The 20,435-nt window shown below is 34.8% G+C and overlaps 1 protein-coding gene and 1 pseudogene across 1 annotated transcript; both read right to left on the reverse strand.

The window, feature by feature from the left end:
- Positions 1–1,197: 1,197 nt before the first annotated feature.
- LOC145667806 (cytochrome P450 6k1 pseudogene) lies at positions 1,198–6,632 on the reverse strand (annotated as a pseudogene).
- A 12,768-nt stretch (positions 6,633–19,400) lies between these two features.
- LOC145667807 (cytochrome P450 6l1-like) lies at positions 19,401–20,177 on the reverse strand. The gene has a single exon (XM_081735239.1). The coding sequence runs from the start codon at positions 20,175–20,177 to the stop codon at positions 19,401–19,403; it is 777 nt and encodes a 258-aa protein (XP_081591365.1).
- Between the last annotated feature and the right edge of the window lie 258 nt (positions 20,178–20,435).

Below are 20,435 nucleotides of genomic sequence, written 5' to 3' on the forward strand. Positions count from 1 at the left end.
TACCTTGAGACACTGAATTGTTTGCAAATAACTACTTATTGCTATATGTTATCATTCTCATTCTATGGCGATGCACGTTGAAACTGAAGGTAATAGTAAATTTGAACTATTTCCGATGTTGGTAGAGTGTTTTATACAGTTATATGTTGTCTTAAGACGTTCAATTGTTTGCAAGAAGCAGTTTCTTGTTATGAATTACTGTTTTTGTTCTATGACGATAAACATTGAAATCTGAAAAACTAATTTGAAACACTTCCTGTTTGAATAGTGAGTTAACGGAGGAGACGGAACTACCACTAGGGTGCTGAATTGATTGCAAAAAGTCACATGTCGATAACTCTTACCACTTTTGCTCTGACGCCTGTCGGCAGGCAGACGGATGTACAAAGCTGTTCTATAAGACTTCCAACACTTATACACAGTTTTGAAGTCAAATAGGTACCCTTAAAAGGAAGTCTAAAACGGAATCTGACCATTTGATGGTACACGTTTGTCAGACTGTTTTAACATGTGCACTAGCATTCACTGACAATATTTTATCGCATGAAGGTTAAACGACTGTTTGATGAATGTAAAAGAATACGTTAGCACATTCTCATCTGCAGAAGAATGTTGAGAGAGAAACAGTAGTCGTGAACAATTTGGCTTTCTCTTGCTGTCTGACATTTTAGTTGCGTTACGGACACTTTCTGTGCACCTTACTAGCCAGGTTTTGTCGGAGGTCGCTGGATTTACTCTTCCAAATATAATTTCAATAATAAAATGAAAATTATTTTTTAAAGACGAGCTGAATTTGTCATACGACTGATTGAATTGATATACTTAAGTTGCACATTATGGATAATACTATTCAATTAGCGTTATAATCACAATGATGTAACATAGAATGATTAATACTGTACACTAAAGCACACACTATATACATAACATCGGTATATATGGTAGAGCGCTCACCTCTTGTGTATGGGTCTCTGGTTTGGTCCCAGCTTACTCAAAGAGGGTCTGTGGTGAACAAACACTGCGAGCATTGATTTGCTCTAACTTCTCCCGTTTCGTTCCACTTCTCATTCCAACATTTCATTTACTACTATCAAAATGTCTCCCTTAGCCTCGTTGCAAAATCACTGGAGGTTAAACTGAAAAAGAAAACCTTACTCATAGAAACAGATAATAACCAAAGTGTAACTAGAGAAACGCTTAATCTTCCTTTGCTTTTGGTTTGATATTCCCCGTTCTGTTGATAACAGTCAACCAAAGAGGTTTGTCTGGAGCAGCGAACAGGCATTTGGGATGAAGACCCACGTCCTTCGGAGTCTTTTCACACGTACGTAACTCGAAGTGGCTCAACATGTAAATGATGCCGACTTTTAACTCCAGTAACGAAAGTTGCTGCCCTGAAATATATTAAAAAATAGTTTAATAATTATAAAAATTCAAATTAAGTCAAGAAGAAATAAATTACTAAGTTTTTTCTAATATCTTGCACATGTTCGTTTAATGGTTAATGCGTACAAGAAGTAATTCAAAGAAGTTACGTGTTCTGCGACAAAAATTATAAAGTCCAAAACAGAATAATTATCTAAATAAACTCTTTTACACAAACTATTACCAACAAGATTTTTCGGCAGTGGTCAACTTATTAATTCTTACTGTCATTTACTTCTAGTTTTCTAGATTAGAATTTGTGATTCAAATAGTTTTCCAAGTACTTAATGATGGTGGTCAACAAGAAATTATGTGGCCACGACACTAGCGGATCCAGAATTATCGTTTGGAGGGGGCGGTTCGCTTCGTGGAAGACGAGCATCGCCTGAAGGTGACCAGAATTTTAATTTGCAAGAATGAGACTCATGTGAATCCGGGGCTGGAGAGGAATGTAAACATGTTTCCCAGATTCCATTTTGGGACCCGAATTTGCAAGTTTTTTTAAAAAATGAAAGTATATTCTTTCTCTAGATTTAAATTAAACACACACTTCCTTTTCGGAGGCGTGGCTGTATCATAATTCACTTCACACATAGTCACCGCAATATATCAGATACGCTCTCTTGCAAAATACTTGCAGAAAAGAAAATACTATATTGAGGATGGCATTCTCTGAGTGCATTACAGTGATTCGGATTCCACCTAAAACTGTAGATGCATGTCTCATAGCATCGGTGCTAAAAGGGACAAGCTTTCTTCCTATTTTGTTGATATTGATATTTGGGGATGGGTGTAATGGTGGGTCAGTGATACATTCTACAAAGCTTTCACTTTTTTCGATTTTATTAGAGTCCATTATTTTAGCCAAAGCAGGAGAAGCAAAGCATGTATTTAGAAAGAATTGAAATGCATACCTCCTGTTTTGGTATGCCAATATTCTCCGAATTCTATGAATTTCTCATCACTGGATTTTCACATGTTTGTACAGCCTCCTCCAGTCTTGGACGCTTCACCAAAAATGACAATAAAGTCTCGTCCATCAGTGCTTTTAGCTTAAGCGGTTTGGTCTCTGCGAAGATCGGTTATTCCCACCGGACTTCGTCTTTTATATATGAATTACAATAACAGCTCATGTTATTTCCCAAGAAAAAATGAAATGCCATTAAAAGTCACAATGAATCCCAGGTCCCTTCCTAATGTCTCATGTTGAATCCCAAAAGTCACGGCTCTCTCTGTTGATCTAGTAGCTAGCGAACGTACCTTTGATCTTTGGTGCATGAGGTTCTGTGGTTTGATTCCAGGTGTATGAGCATCAAAACCACTACAGTGGTTCAGATCCAACTTTAAACTCTAGTTCTCGTTCTGTGAAGCATCGCTTTTGACAAACGACGTAAATACATATCAATCAATCAATCAACCGGAAAGTCTCACCCCAGATTCAGAGACCTTTTCGATAAGGAGCGCGGAAGATTCTATATTTCTCTCTATTCAAGGTAAAGGTAATTGAAGTTTCGGGACCGGAATCCTTTTTCTAGATCACAATTTTAAAATATATCTTTTTAGTTCAAAGAGTGACCCATCTCATCCTCCTTCCAACGAATGAATCATATTCTCGCCCCTATGGGGCTTATGGTGACCGCTTCAAGGAACTACGAACGGAAGTATTCACAATTCAAATATGTCTGTATTAAGTACTATTAAGTACCACATTTTGATTAGACAATGCTAGGTTTGTCACACGGATTGAATCGGTCGAAAAAAAAAACCAAGTGTGTTTCCCAATTGTAAATGCTGTTAGTAAAAAACATGACCTTTTGGGGGGGCGGTCGCCCCCTCCGCCCTCCCCGTGGATCCGCCAGTGGGCCACGATGAACGGGTAACCAACCCGAGACAACTGATACTCAATATATCACATACCCGGTAGAAGACTGTTACAAGTCAAAAATACATATTTGAAGGAACACAACTTTTAAAGTTTGTTATCCTATCAAAATCTCTTCCTAGAATACTGGTAATTCTGCCATCTACGAGTTAATTTGTTTAGTTACGTTTCTGCGAAATTACCAGCAGTTAGAACTCGTTTCTCTCTCTTTCTCTCTCTCTCTCTCTCTCTCTCTCTCTCTCTCTCTCTCTCTCTCTCTCATTCTCTTTTTCTTCTCTTTTGACCGAGGATAACACAAAATTTACATTTTTTGAGTTGTAACACTCTTCTGCCGGGTGTGCGATTATGCGCGAATAGTTCAGATACCAGGATCATAAAAATAAGTAACTGCATATGTGAAGTTCAAAAGATAGACCTACATTTAAAAACGAAAAGATGTTCAAGATTGAGAAGCCAAAATGAGTGATGTAAGAGTTTAAACGACAAAATCCGCGCATCTGAATCTGTTTTGACAGTTGGGAGCTTCACTTAATGAAACTTTTTTCGTACATATGTATACAATGAATGCATATCACATAATATCGTGTCTCAATTTATTAATAATCTGTGTGGGTAAATAATTACCATATTGAGATTTTAATTACTTACTGTACTTTTGTAGGCGAATATTTATTGTATGTCTGAAATTTAAAATTAATACCAATATTTCTGAATGTGTCATTTAAATGATTAAATTATTATTGAATTTTACTACTATTGAATTACTAAATCACCTACTTATATTACAATATTCTTTTTAATTTAACTAAGGCATTCCTCATAGGAGGAAGTTATGTAGAAAAACATATGTAAAAACAATGCGCTCATTATGTCAGACAGTTCTTGAATATGTGAAAGATACTACCTGAATCCCTTCAATGTACAATCCCTTCACTCCCTTAAATGAACTTTTAATGGTAATCATCAATCCTGTTCCTAATTTTCCTCTTTTACAAAATATTAGACAAATCGTAAAATGCTAATTAAAATATCTGTTATTTTTTATTAAGTAAATTTTGCACGTAATGTTTAGTAAGTACAAACTACTGCTTTACCAACTGGTCAATGTTCCTGGGATAGTCTTCAGTTTCTGATATAGTTCAGTCATGTACTTGCTCTAATTAATATTAAGGCGTTTCCCTTAACAATCGAAAACAACGAATGAATGTCACTAAACAGTATTTTGAAAGAACTAAATAAAACTTGGCGTTTAGTATAGAGTGCTTTTAACTTGAAATAACCGTACAACTTACGAACTAATAAAAAAAAAACACTGAAATTTTGTACGAAGGAAAAACCAATAGTAGAAATTTTCAACGGGACGGCATAGTACCAAAAAGTGAACAATGTTACCAGCCCAATTCCAAGATTTTTACTTGAAAGGGCACTACCTTACAACATTACAAGGCTTGCCAGAAAAGTAAAGGTAAAAGTACATTTGAACGTTAGGGAAAATGTGTACCAAAGTTAACAAAAGCGGAAGCAAACTTGATCTATACGACGAGGATTGGGAATTATTTTGTCGGTGTTGAGCTTTGTCTTGTGAGAAAAGCACGCGTTGAAAATTGTATAACCAATACTAAATACCACCACGTGTAAAGTGCGTAGCAGTATCAGGTATTTTCAAGCACAAGGAAAGCGCCCACCCTAAGAAAACGTGCATGTGTGTATTTATTACAGAGAATAGTGTCTATGTTCGAGAACGTGATGAATCGACAGAACATACCAGGGTGATGCTATGCCTTTCAAAAGTTTTGTGTGATATTCACAATGAAGATAAGCAAATGTCACCAAGTACTTGCTTACACATTTTAAATGGGACATACTTGAATACCCCCCTTACAGCCCAGACTTCGCACTAGGTGACTATTATTGCTTCCTGTAGCTAAAGAAACATCTTGGTGAAAAACACAGATGGTGATGATGAGCTTATAGAAAAAAGTCACAAGAGACTCCAGATGTAGACGCCGGATTTTGCAATTCTGGGGTTAAAAAAAAAGAAAAAACTTGTTCTGGCACTTATGTAAAGAAGTACTCTCTATGTCAGTTTTTTCAGCGTCCAGTACAGCGTACTCTTTCAGTCCAGTACATTTTTAATATATTTTTCATGTATCTTCACTTTCTTGACAAGCCTCATAAATGTTTCAAATCTAAATGTTACTCTAAAACCTACAATACAACATTTATCATTTACTGTTGCCAATTTAGGACGCTACATGAATATAAATATGCAAATTTTTAAACCTCCATCACAGCAAGAGTACAATTGAGATGGAAGGGGCAATGCACATTGAAACTACTTTAGCGTGGATACCACGGTCATGATATGACAGATCTCGAATAAATGTAAAGTTACGAAGAGTTGAAAATTATATTTTATCCAAAGGGAATATTTAAAAAAAAAAAAATACTTAAGTAACTATCTAAATAATTATATAGTTTCGAACAGACGAAAAAATCATTTTGCCGTGTACACTAATTTGATATCTAAAATGATTTCGAAGTTCTTAAAACGGTGTATGTGTGAAAAATGTTTAAAATGATTGTTGTTTTCCTTTGCTTTTACACAAGAGTAAAAGTGGATCTTGAAAGGTAGTGAGACATATGAAGTCACGTCCTCCATGCTTATCTTTGCCCATTGTATTCTTTTTTTTTTTTTTTTTTTTTGAGGGCGTCTCCCCGTGTTCTCACTCACTTCTACCCCTGTTTTTACAATATAATATAATTATGTTTTTAGAGTTGAAATCAGACAGTGGTCACCATTAAATAATTTTAGACAATTTCCTTCTAACAGTATAGGAAAAGGGGAATTAAATGCCTCCTATAACGTATTGAATTAAATGTGATTTTGAAGAAATGTAATATTTTCTTTCCAGAAGAGCTCAGCCACACAGAGTTGAAACTCTGCTCTAGTTCCGAAGTCTGAATATTCCTATGGTCACCATATCATGTTGTTTCTAATGAATCGCTTTTAATATATAAAACTCCAGGACAAAACTTACTCATATTTGTCCTAATCAAACCAAATTCCGATTTCTTACTTACCAATACACATCCTGGGTCCTGCTCCAAAAGGCAAATAAGTAAAATTCTGCTTATCTTTTTTATTACCTTCATCAAATCGTTCAGGATCAAACTTATCTGGTTCTGGATAGTATTCCTCGTCTCTGTGAATGCCATGCAGTGCAATATACACTTGTGATCCCTTTTCAATAGTTACATTTTCTCCAGGAATTGTGTAATCTTTGGTGCAAGTTCTTGATATAAAATTCACGGATGGATACATTCGAAGAATCTCTGAAAACAAAAATGTTGACAGATTTATTTAGTAAGATGTTTGAAACGAATTTTAATATAAAATGACTTTATTAAGGTGGATTATGGGTCTTCCCCATATATGACATCTGTTATTAAAATATATATATATATATATTTCTTTGTACATTAAATAGCAGGCACACCAGGGGGAACGCGGAAGGACGCCATCTCCCTACCTCGAAAAAATAGGTACGGCGTCACCCCCATTTCCTAAAAAATTACAATGGGTAAAAATAGGCAAGGGGAACGGCGTGTCGTCATACCGCTACTTACCCTTCCCCTACCTTTTCAGATCCACTTTTACCCCTGAGACACACAAAATATCCATAAACTCAAGAATGTATATACTTGTATTCTTTCAAGTTTCGATTCTGAAAATACTCATGACTGGAAAATGTATTTACACACATTACATAACAACAACATAACAGGTGTGGTAAAGGACAGAGCTACTATCTATAATTGATGTTAATATCAACATCGCAATCAGGTTTGTAGGACACTAAAGCCAAGTAAACATTAGCCAAATATGAATTCTCCTTACGTTGTACCAAAACTGTAACCACGTCAGAACGCGTATGTTCGTTTTTCGTATATTACTTTTAAGCCATATAAATATAAGAAAATCCTTAAATATTCGAAGAGTATTAATGAGAAAGATCTAAACTATGTGTATATGTAGTTTGTATCATTTTAAAAGTGACTTGAAATAAAATGAAATCAAATCAAATCAACATTTGATACTGACACTAAAGTTGCAAGCGGAGCTCACTTATGAATTGTAATTTGTTCAGAGTTGGGCAATTGTAAGTAGGGCCAATTACATTCAAATACGTCACACAGAAATTGGATCGATAGTGGATTTTTTTAGAGTGTTTTTTTTTCTTTTTGTGTAGGTAATTATTTAGAAATCTTGATATTCATTGTCTGCTCGACTTGTTTCATATTAATTTTCCTCTTTATCACCCAAGTTGTATAATACGATATGTATTGTTTAAAGTAGGTTGTGAAACATTCCTGAGAACATATAGAGTCACATTGCCAAGTTTAGACCATAACATTTCCTCTTATTTTGGTGATACTGTACTTACCTTCTGGACTGGACTGTGAATAGCAAAAGTGAAACTATTCAACCGATCGTATCTAACTTTCGAATAGCTTTGGCATATTGGCACAAATCTGACAAAATTTGTGACAGGGATAGTTCTGACAGGCGGAGTATTGGCACTAAGCCATAAGAATAGTAAGCAATGTATCGTAAATGATTTTACCAAATTAAAGAATCGTACAGGGTTACATAAACGCGATAGGTTTGTTGGGAAACAAGTGCTGCTATAAATACATATATGTCAAAGTGAAAATGTTTTAAAGAAGATAAAAATGAGACTGTATTATGTGGATTGTTTAGATTCAGATCATATAGTTTTTTGCTATGCTGTATTAACTATTTGTTTATGGCACTATATTTTATAAATATGGTTTTGTTTATATTATCTTTTTTACTTGGAATTATAGATTTATGAAAATACATATTTGTATTTACATTTTGGTACTAATTGGCTTTGGTAAGAATTTTCATATATGGGAAAATTTATAATTCGTTACGCCTAAATAATAAGCCTAACGTTAATAGTGAACGACATGACTAAAGTATATAATGCAGCACTTACCAGAAAAGATGTTTTTATAGTTGTAGCATGTTTAAAATACATGCTATGAATGAGTACTCAACGGATCATTTTACTGCAAGGTATCGTCTTCATTGCTATAGCTTTTAACAGAGTAAGTACTAATTGACGAAACCATATTTCGTAAAGTAAGAAGGTGCTTGGGAATATCATATATAAATGTTTTGCATTCTCATTTACTAACGACACTAGTTAATGAGCTCAGTTTTCAAGAATATTCCTTGAAGCATTTTCCCTTAAGTAGATGATTAAGAGAACTTAAAATAAACAAATGACTTGTCGTCAAAAATCAAAATCTAAATGCAAATTTAAATACAAATAAGATAAAAATAATATTGTATTGGATATACAAAAATGAGGTACTCTTCAAATGTGGATGAATTTTATAAAAGTTGGAAAAACCGGTAGAATTTTATATCTGAACTAGTAAATTGAGATACAAGTTTAAATTTGTTATTCATTTTATTACGCAGAAACCAAAATCTAAAAAAAAAACACTTAAATATATATATATATATATATATATATATATATATATATATATATATATATATATATATATATATATATATATATATATATATATATATATATATATATTAGCCTTTGGCTGGCTGAGATCTCCTACCCCCGCGTTTGCTCGGCCTACAGCCTTGCATCTCTTATGTATCAGCTTTTACATCAACAGCGAATTTCCTGCATTTGCTCTTCATATTTCCTGAAGTTGCCCAGCTGGAAGCTTCGCCCCCACACTCCCGTCTTTCCTCGGCTTACGGCCTCACACATCTTAAACCCACAATTCCATTGAATGTCAACTTTCTTTTCCTATTTCAACCATCTAAAAGATAAGATTTTGTATCCCAAGAGAACGCCCATTTACGTAACATGGGAAAGTCTTCAATCCATTTAGACCCCTTAAAAATTAAAAATATTCACTTTTGGGAATTTTCCTATCGGTTAGTCTAGGAAGGCTACAATTATACCAAATTTCATTGTTCTAATCCTGGCAGAAGTGCCTAAACATTTTGGGGTGTGGAAGACGTCTCATACAAATAACATGGGAAAAAATTTTCAGTTCCCCATGAAACCACTTAAGTTCCCTTTAAAACCACCACCACACTCACCACACCCATAAGTTAGAAATTTTTATTTTTAATTATTTACTTAGGCAACGCTAACGAAAACGACAAGCATACCGAATTTCAAGTTTGTATTCCAATTCCAAGTACCTAAAATATGAGATTATAGGTCCAAAAAGAGGTAATTTAAATAACATGGGGAATTCTTTCATCTCGCTCTTTAGACTCCCTAAAAATTAAAAATACAGTGAAACCTCCCTTAACGGACATCTCTCAATAACAGATACCTCTATAATACGGACAGATTTTTTGTGCCGGCAAAAATGTATGTTCTGTTACGGAACAAAATTTCCCTTTTACGGACACTCTCAGATACGGACGCGGACAGTATTTTCCCTCCATACGTTTCCATAACCTCTTCGTAACGGACAGGAATTATTCTCGGTTCTGTAATATATTACAGTAGACAGAAAAGTATTTTTCCCATAAGTGTATCTATCATATGTTTAGATCTGGTGAACCACCAAAACGAACAGCTTCAAGCTAAACTTGAAATTCTTCTTTCTCTGCTCCCAGTAAACTGCTTTCTGGTGAAAATCCTGGAAAACCTTCATTAAGAAATAACACTCATGCAAGGTCAGCCGTGTGGCCAAAAATTCTATGTGAAAGATCTTCTCTTCCTTAACAAATTTAGTCCGTTTTCCTCTGGGCCTTGCATCTTTTGTAGATAACAATTTTGTAGATAACAAAACAAACATTGTTTCAAAATAACATTTTCAACAAGCAATGTTTCCTCTCTTACCGTTTTGGAAAAGCGACATTTTTATTTTACTTATGATGCTGGAACAGGTCTGGGTTGGAGTTTTCCCGGCATCCTTTTTCACCTTCTCTGGGTGAATAAACATATGCACTCCCAAGTTGCCTTTTCATCCATTTCGCCAACGAAGATACCACGCCAGTACACAAACATTTTTTGCGGCATATCTTTTGCAGTATACGAATATATTAACACATACTCCAGAATATTAATTAACAGAAATGAATTACTCCTTCATCCATCCCAGTAGTTCAAATACGTACTAAATAGAGTATTTTCCTATTGAATTTTACGTATTTACGCTCATAGATAACGTATTTACTCTATATTACTGCATACAATTACCGTTGTAAGAAATTAAATTTCTGCAACTTCTCTGTAAAGAACACCTCTCAGTAACGGACAAATATTCATGTCCCATTGATGTCCGTTATTCAAAGGTTTCACTGTGTTCACTTTTGGCAATTTTTCTGTCGGTTCGTCATAAAAGGTTGCAATCATGTCAAATTTAATCATTGTAGCCTTTCAGGAAGTGCTCAATAATTTGGGGTGTAAAAAGGGTTCCATATAAATAATATGAGAAAGCTTTTCTGGTTCCCCATAAAACCACTCTAAAATTGGAATTTTTATTTTTACTGATTTACTCAGACAACGCTAACGAAAACGTACAAGCTGACCGAATTTCAAGTTTTTATTTTAATTAAAAGTAGAGGAAAGGGGGGCAAGAGTACGCAAATTTCAATTAAACTTATATAGTTTGGCAAAAAATAGTTACAACGCAAAACTTTTACATGGAACACAAAACTTGAACTCTTCTTTACGAAATGTGAATTCAACTTTTATATACCTCTGTCCTTGGATTAACTATAATTCGTAATATGAAAACATTCAAATTCGTACTCTTGCCCCTATATGTGGGGCAAGAGTACGCACCCAATAGAGCATTAACAATTATCACAGATGAGGGTGCCTACTCCTTCATATGATGTGCACTGGGTTCATGCCACCATTCATGGCATCTTGCGCACTTGATCCAGTCTTCTATTGGTGAATCACTGTAGATGATATTGCATAATGGACACTCGTACACTACTTCCTCACTGACCTGAGGAGTTACCTTCGGTTGTAGCTTTCTTGGCGGAAGGTGAGCTTTGCCTTTGCTCTTTGGAGGGCGTCGTTTCAGAAGTAAGTTCTGCTTGAAAGGAGAGGATGTCAGAATGTCTGATTGACCTCGATAAGATCAAGATTTTTTGGTTGAGGGTTTGGTGGCAGTAGGAGGAGGACTGACAACCACCAAAGGAGTGCATAATGCGGACAGTCCACATGGGCCCCTGCTTACCTCCAGTGAAGATCCAGCTTTACTGGTTGGAGGTTTGGTAACCGATTAACGAGCAGCCGGCAGAGGAGTGTTTGATGTGGACAATCTGCATGAGCTCCTGCTTGCTTCTAGTGAGAATCCAGCGTTACTGGTTGAAGGTTATGTAACAGATGAATGAGAACGAGCAACCGGCAGGAGATTGATTGAAGTGGACAGTCCGCATGAGCTCTTGCTTGCTTCTAGTGAGAATCTAGCGTTACTGGTTAAAGATTTGGTAACAGATGAATGAGAACAAGCTACCGGCAGAAGAGTGTTTGGAGTGGACATTCCGCATGAGCTCTTGGTTGCTTCTAGTGAGGATCTAGCGTTACTGTTCGAAGGTTTGGTAACAGATAGAGGAGGACGAGCAACTGGTAAAGGAGTTTTTGATCTGGATGCGCCGCATGGGCCCCTTTTTACTTCCAGTGAATCATCCGATGAACGATTTTGGGCTCTATTCAGGTCTGATGCTTGATTTGTTGCTTCAGGGATGTTTCCATCTTCTGAGCTGGCTTCTACATTTAAGTCTATCACATCCACAATAGAGGGAAGAAAATCTCTTTCAGTGAACACATCTGGATTCAGTGGGACAACTCCAGATTCTTGGAGGCTGGATACCAATGGTTGCAGCTTTGTAGTAAGCCTCAGTAAACAAACTCGCAACTTGGAATTAGGCGGGATGGATGATTCCTCATCCATTTATTACACACTGTTGAATACTAGGATTTCAGCGGGTCAAAAAAGGAGCGATCTAATGGTTTCAAATTATGGCTGGTATGGGGTGGTAAACTCAACATCACTATCCCATTTTGCCTGCAGAAATCAATCGGCTCCAATCAAATGTGAGAGGTCTGATTGTCAACAAGTATCAATATCTTTTTCGTAACCGAATTTGATCGCAATGTTGGTGTAAATAATATAACCATTCTGCGAAAAGTTGAGAGTTGATAAACCAGAATCAGATATTCTCACAGAACCCGGTGGCGAGCCATCGAATAATTCTTGTTTCATTCGTTTTCTGGGGAATAAAGGAACTAGATGCACTCACCAGGAAACAGCTGTTATGTTAACTCCAAAATCACTAGATATAGTTTTATTCACAACTGATTTTAGTCGACTTTTGGAACTTTATTAGGAACCGTATTTATGCCCGTTTCGTACATGTTGTAGATATCCCGTGGAGGAAAGCCGTTTTGTCTTACAAGATCTTTTAGACAATTAAAAACGCGTTCAACATGTGGCTTGCTAAAACCACGAGCTCTCCCAAGACCAGTCTTTGAAGGCTGTCGCAAAGCAATTGTTAAATGTCTACGACGGAAAGACTCTGTCCAATCTCTTACTGTCTTTCGATTCACATGGCTAAAGGATATGGGGCAACTAGTTACGTTCAGCAAAATTGTATGCCATTCTTCTTAGATCTTTTAAAGCTAAGTCCTAGAAGAATTGATCCAGTAATGTGATATATTCCACTAATTTGTTCTCCATTTCTTCGGTAAATAGGCCTACTGGCTTTATTGTGCCTAAAGACGTTGCAAATTCTCATTTAAAAAAATAGAAAAGAAAAATCTTTAATTCTCCTTATATCAGTAATGGGATTGCATAGGATACAAAAAAATCAGATAATATTTAGACCCTTTATAAGAATATATTTTCAAATTCACCTTATTCCATCAGTTACAGAATGCTTGTCACCTACGAAAGTAACTTGAAAACTTCTCGACCTATCCTTGATGAAGCTACATATTGCCAAATGTTAGGTTAGGTTAGCTTTATATATCTTTATAGGATCCCATACCAATCATTGGACTGATACCGTCTTATGCAGAGTCGTTTAAACGTATGATTACTAAAGGACTGACTACTACATGAAACTTATGGTAGCCGAACTTTTTAGTATGGCACTAATCACGCGTCAGAACGACTCTGCATAAGGCCTATTGAGATTTATTACAGAAGACGATTTACATTTAAGGTAAAAGAGGACAAAACATAGCATTTCTGAAACCTGAATAAAATAAGCAAGTGTAACATTATTCAATAACTGCAGATTTAACTATCTCACACGTTTACCTGTTTCAAAAACTCAAACACCACCTGAGATACTGTTATGTAAGGAGTGGTATTTAGAATAACAATTTATCCCTCGTACATAAGAAAATATCAGGATTCTTCAGAATTCTTCACGTTAGAGGCTACATATGGAAACCAGTATTCGTAAAGTTTGCCGTCACTCTCTATTACAACGGAATCTACATTCTTTTTTCATTGTTAGATCTAAATCAAATTGGATTCTTTTTCATAGAACGTGTACCCTTGCTCCGTAAGTATCTGCGTACCCTTGCCCCCTCACTACACAATTGACTTTCCTGTGATGTTCTACAGCCAACTGTTGGAAGAAAGGCAATTTACTCCATCCTTTCAAGCAATGGATATGTTAGAAACAAACACTTTATAGTACTTTGAAATCGTTAGAAAATTGTGTAACTTATTCATTAACTACTTATGTCCCAATATTATATCAAACTATTAGAAAAACATAAATAATTACTTAGATAGCTTGTAGTTTGCCGCAGCACACTCAAATTTGTTTAGATTCTAGATGCCATTAACATCAAACTCCACGTGACGCATTATTGCCATACGCGAATATATTCACCTGATTTTAGGGAATCGTATCCTTACCCCCACGTACTGAATGAAATGGTGGAATGATGAAAGTGGGAGGAAACGGGAGAACCCCGAGAAAACCCACGCACACGGTGTTTGTCCACCACAAAGTTCACTTGGCGAGGGCTGGGATCGAACCCGGGACCACAAGCACCAGAGATGAACGCTCTACCACTGAGCCACCGCGGCTCCACCCCCACGTACTGTTGCCTCCCTCTACCCTACCTAAAGCATGAGATTATAAGTCCAAAAAAGACTCATTTAAATAACATGGGGAAATTCTTCATCCCCCCTTTAGATTCTCTAAAAATAATAAATATTAACTTTTGTCAACTTTCTGTTAGTTAGTCCCGAAAAGCTACAATCATGTCAAATTTCAACTTTCCACGTCAACCGGAAGTACCCCTTTAATTTATGTCAGTTCATGTAGTTAGGATATGTTTTTAAAGGTTAATTTTTACAGAAATTTCAATTATCAGAACATGAGAGTTTTTCATTTCTTTCAGTTTTCCCAGTTAATTTTATACTAGTAGAAATCTTAACTGTTACTTCTAATATACACTTTAAATCTATTATTTATTATTATTATTATTATTATTATTTGTTATGCTAGTAGTAGCAGTAGTAATGATCATAGCAATTCTAAGAAATCAATCTCATAATATCGTAATTTTATTATACCTTTTACAAAACTGTTTCAATGATAAAAACACTGAGTTTTATGAAAGAATTTTACATGTAGTAACATAAGGAACGATACGAATAAAATCAGTTTGACTTTATGATGCATGGAAGTTAAAATATTCGCTAGTTCGTGAAAACATCGAAAAATTTTATAATCATATGCACCTATACTTAAACTGTCATTTCTCCGAAAGTGTGCCATATGTTCGATGGGTTTGATTTTGCCTATGAAATGAATCGGCAAGCACATGTGCCAAACTAGATGAATTATCACAGCTAAAACAACAAATTTGTCTTCATTATTTCAACAAAATTATAATAAAACGTTTACCTGATATAACTTTCTCCAATTCAGAAAGATTGTGTACTCCTTCATAGGTAATACAACCGTCACATTCTTCCAGGTAGGCATCGATTTCTCGTCGTAAAGTATCCTGAATATTCTTGTTTTTAGCCAGTTGATAACATGTAAAAGCAAGAGCATTTCCAGTTGTTTCGTATCCAGCCAGGATTATTCCAGCTGCAAATCCTAATAGAACTGGATCTGACAAATCTTCAAATAAAATTTGAAAAGAAGATAAATGAATTATTATTTATTATTGTTGTTGTTGTTGATAACTGTCTTATTGAATTGAATGCACATACTGCTCAAATTATGATAACAGTTCTGTTAAATTCATAGCGCTGTATGAATATGTATTTCTACTATTTTCCTTTTACGTATTCGCATAAACTTATCAATACTTTTTTAACGAAAAATATAACTCAGAAAATTCAAACTTAGTAAACATGTAGTGTACCCTTTAAAAATAAAATTTAATTTAATTACTTTTTAAAAATATGATTTTTAAAAAACAAAACCGTATGTTTCTGTTTCGCAGGAATGGGTTAAAACTGGTTTCTCCCGCTCAGCATTGCCATGTTTCGAAGAGTAGAAAAATAATGCAATATGTGTGTTCCTGTTTCGCAGAATGAGAGATTTTATTTTTCACATAAATTTGTGAGAAGCCCGTACTGCAACAGAAGTATTCCGATATGTGTATTACGTGTTGAGAAACTGATTCCATAGTAATATTGTAATTACATATTTCATAAATTATTGAGAAAGTCAAGATGGCTGGTATATCAGCACACCGTAAAGTGAAAGGGAATTTCCGTAAAGTAAAAGGAACAAAAAGTTAGTGATGGATGAAACATTTAAAAATTGTCCACGTCTATTTTCAGTTATATAAATTGCACGGAAGTATTTGGGACATTTTTCCACCCCTCTTCTGCTTTTGCAATGTAGAAGTCAGCCATTGTACACACCCATGCTTCAGCAAATCAAGAATAAAGCTGAAGATTGTTGTTTCTAGTTTCGTGCGCAAGAATTCATGAGTGACTTTGAACAAGTGGCAATAAATACTACAGGAAAAACATTGCAGCAAGCGATATTACGCATTTCTTTGTTTCATTTTACCCGATCTATATAGAGAAAGATATAAGATGTTCGGTTGGTTCCACTTCACAAAGCTGATAATGATATGAGCAAAAATGTTAAAAAAGCAAATGCACTTCCACTCATTCCTCTTGAAGACATTCCTGACGCGTTTCCATATATACAAAAATATGCACCCGACATCCCGGAGGTATAGGTTTTCCTAGATTACTTGGTTCTCCTAGACACCTATGCTGATGAACTGAATGTAACGTCTACCATCATTCAGCAATATTTGAAAATTTACTTTTTTATTTTTTTGTTATTTGACTCCTTACGTTGTACTAATTATAGTTTTATTAATCTTTCAGGGCAATAAGAAACAAATTTGGCAAGAACAGAGAAAAAAGCACGAACAATGCCGAGATTTAGCATTTCAAGTTTAATATTAAATAGACATAAATCATTCCCATATACGCACATTCAACTACTTGTGAAGCAAGAACAGTCCGAGGATGCGGCTGCTGAAAGTAGGCAATTTAACTTTGCGGGCAAGATTGTGGAAACGTTTAGACAGTCGTACTCTGGTTCTTAAGAGTAGCTTCAGATGTAGTGAAATTGGTCGTATTCCCTACTTTAATTCAGTATCTTATTGCATTGATTTGGATACCTGAAATTGCAATCCAATGAAGACAAAGTGATATTAAGAGTCGCACCTGTGTACTAAGTTTATTAAGGTTCATGTCATATTGTTCAATCCAAATGATTTTTTTATTTATGTGTCTGTGTTTGTAATTTGTCCTGGTTACAGTAAATCACGATTGCACTTGTACGACAAGGCTCAATTGAGAGCCGCGCTTCTTTAGATTCATGCTGGTGTTTTATCCGTTTCGCCAATTATTTATAATATTGAATTGTTACCAAAATTATTCATGTGATTCTACGAAACAGGAATGGGTAAACTTGGTAACTTTACACACTGATAAGGCATTCTGCAAAACAGAATTTTACGAAACAGTAAGTAACCAATAAAACGTACTAAAAAGAAAAAATAATTGTTTTCAAGAAAATTAGTTTTTTAATAAATTCTATTAATGCAAGACTAAAAAGAAAAGAGTGGGGAGTGCTCTCGTACAGTTCTATACGAACATATTAAATACTTCGTATATTTATGTGTGTGTGTGTATGTCTGACATAAGATTTTTCCACAGAAAGGTATATATATATATATATATATATATATATATATATATATATATATATATATATATATAATGTTGCAAGGTTTAATCTCTCGGTTAAAGCGTTGTAAGTTAAAGAAAAACATGTATAAACAATTGAAATTACTTGTACACTGATTCCTATCCCTGGGTGACAAGAAGAAAAAGAAAGTTTCACGTGTACGTTAGCACATCAATTACATCTAGTGAATCAAAAGCGAGAAATTGGTGTCCACAAGACTAATTTAAAGTGAGTTTTGTGTGAGAAAAGGCAACTTCAAGGATATCTAGATATAGCTTGATCTTCACAAATAATTTTAATAAAGATTTACCTATTAAATTGAATTGAACAAATAATTACAAATTCGTTCAGTCCTCTTTTCACAGAAATATTAGTCGGTTCAAAGTTTAAGGATTGGATCGTGCAAGATACAGAAAAGCTAGTTTCTGTAATAATCCAGATATAGTATAATCATAGAACTATAGAAGTGTTTATGAAAGTAAAAGGCAAAACTCAAATTATGGGCAACAGTGTTGTTTAAGGTTTTGTTTTAGGATGGAATGAGGGGAAAGGAAACAGTATCTTCCCATGTAAGCGCAGTTTCAGATATCATTAGAGTTATTAATAGTAGACTCATGAGATTTTACGAAAATGACACATGCCGTGTATGAAGAAAACGAAGAGAAATTGTAAATGATGTTGCGTTATATTTTAGGAGAATGATATCTTTCATTTATATGAGAGATAGTACTTCAGTAAAGAAAGCAATTTAAAAATATGTTACTGTATATGTTATATATTTATTACAAACTGATTGTACAAGGCAAGTCAAAAGTGATGGACTCGATTTCAGAAATGTATTCTGTGAATTATAATAAACATATGTTATTGTGGGACATGAACTTCAAAATGTTACCTTTCAAAGTTTAGTTTCCACGCAGTGTTTCTACTTTCCGTCGCTAAGAGTCAACAACGAGCATGAAATGAATTGTTGATATTAATCGCAACATGCTACAAAAGGTTTGGTAGGAGATAAACTATCGACTTGATGTGTGATGTGTTACGCGAGGTCCTTATATAAAGCACTTGTGATATATTTGAAGCAAACTTTGATAGTTTACATTTCTTAGTACAATGTCTCACAATAAAATAGTTTCATTAGATTCACAGAATAAATTTGTGAAATCAGGTCCATCGTCTCAGTACCGTATATCAAACCCAGAAGGAATTTTGGCCAGATCAAACATATGCTTACATGTACTAATTCAGCTTTCCTACGTATAATGAATAAAAAGAAAATATAGTAACTTATCAACGATGGTAAAGTAAGCAAAACAGTGAAGGATGAAATATAACTGCACACTTTATCAAATGTATTTTCTGTGTCGAATAAGGTTATGAAGACTAAGAGTGATTCACGTCGACTACAAGTGGTTAGATGCAGAATTTTTCTGTCAATAGGGCTTAAGGGATTTTATTGTCTCGTGGCTGATCGAAGCGATTCCAATAAATAAAGTGAGGGATCATTTCCATTAGATAATTTACAAATTCTAATCCAGAACTTATTGCTTCTAGAATTCCCGAAAGCAATTACTGTATATCTTTGGTAGAAATTTGTTGGAAAGAACACACCTGATTAGTAATAAAAATTATATGTTAATTTATATTAATTACGAAAAGGAAATAACTGTAGAACATAATGCTTTCACTATGACTGACGAATTATAGTTACGAGATTTATCAATGCGTAAACCAAAAATTCAATGTAAGAAACTGGCCATTACCCTTAAGATATAATAATTACTGTTAAGAAATAAAATCACACAGAAACTTACCAACTTCAACATCTGCAATTTGTTGAGTTTTATAAGTATTGTTCTTGTAACTAGTACTTTTAGTATCTCTTTCCTGTCTTAACTTAATCACCAAACCAAGGATGTCTTTACCAGATGTATTATTATTTTCTCTTATTCCCAATGTCTCATAAGCAAGCTTTGTGTACCACTTGTATAAATGTGCTTCACCTAACGAAATTCTAAATATTCGCAAAATTTGTGGCAAGACAAACATACAAAAGCATGGTAAAATCCTCCTCCAAGATGGTCTTGTTGAAGATTTGCAAAATTCCACAATCTCAGAACCTTTCAGCATTTTACCATCAACTGCAAAAGCAAACATTGCAATTACGTAAATGGGATAGTTCTCGCACAATTCTTTCACTTCAACTTGATTTTCAGAATTTCTGTTATTCACAATATCATCCATCGTGACTTCGGCACACTCACAAATTGAGGAAAATGAGCCTTTAATTCTAGCCAGAGTAAAACACGTGGTGAAATATTTCCTGAAAAATCTCCATCGATTTCCTCGCATCCAAAACAGTGTGTTTGAAACTATCGGATCAGCCAAGCTATCGGGACGATATGTCCAATCTGTAAAATGCTCAAAATCCTTCACCAAAATATGTTTGATTAATTCGGGATCTCGCACTAAAAGACACGGACGAGAACCCAGGAAGAATCCACCATACCGATGTCCATTTAATTTAGCATGAATTTCAGCAAATTGTTGACCCAAACTCATTTTTAACATCATCAAGTTTTTGAAATTACCGAATATAGGAAGTGGTTTTAAATAAGGAACACCTTTCTTTTTCCAATGGTTAAAATGTCTTGTGGCGCATAAATACAAGACTAATAAAAGTATCACCAACAATATAAATATCAGCATTTCCCGTGCTGGTAGCATTTCCATTGTAGAAGCGATGTTCACATCAGAAATATCTACAATATGTGCCTGAAATGAGAGTAGGAAAACATTAGGAAATGACATATGTTAGTG

This window comes from Thermobia domestica, chromosome 13, assembly GCF_964235325.1.
Source record: "Thermobia domestica chromosome 13, izTheDome1.hap1.1, whole genome shotgun sequence".
Lineage (NCBI taxonomy): Eukaryota > Metazoa > Arthropoda > Insecta > Zygentoma > Lepismatidae > Thermobia > Thermobia domestica.

Bases quoted from the DNA above. Each gene is read 5' to 3' on its own strand.
- LOC145667807 (XM_081735239.1), bottom strand. From the start codon at position 20,177: ATGAGTTTGGGTCAACAATTTGCTGAAATTCATGCTAAATTAAATGGA.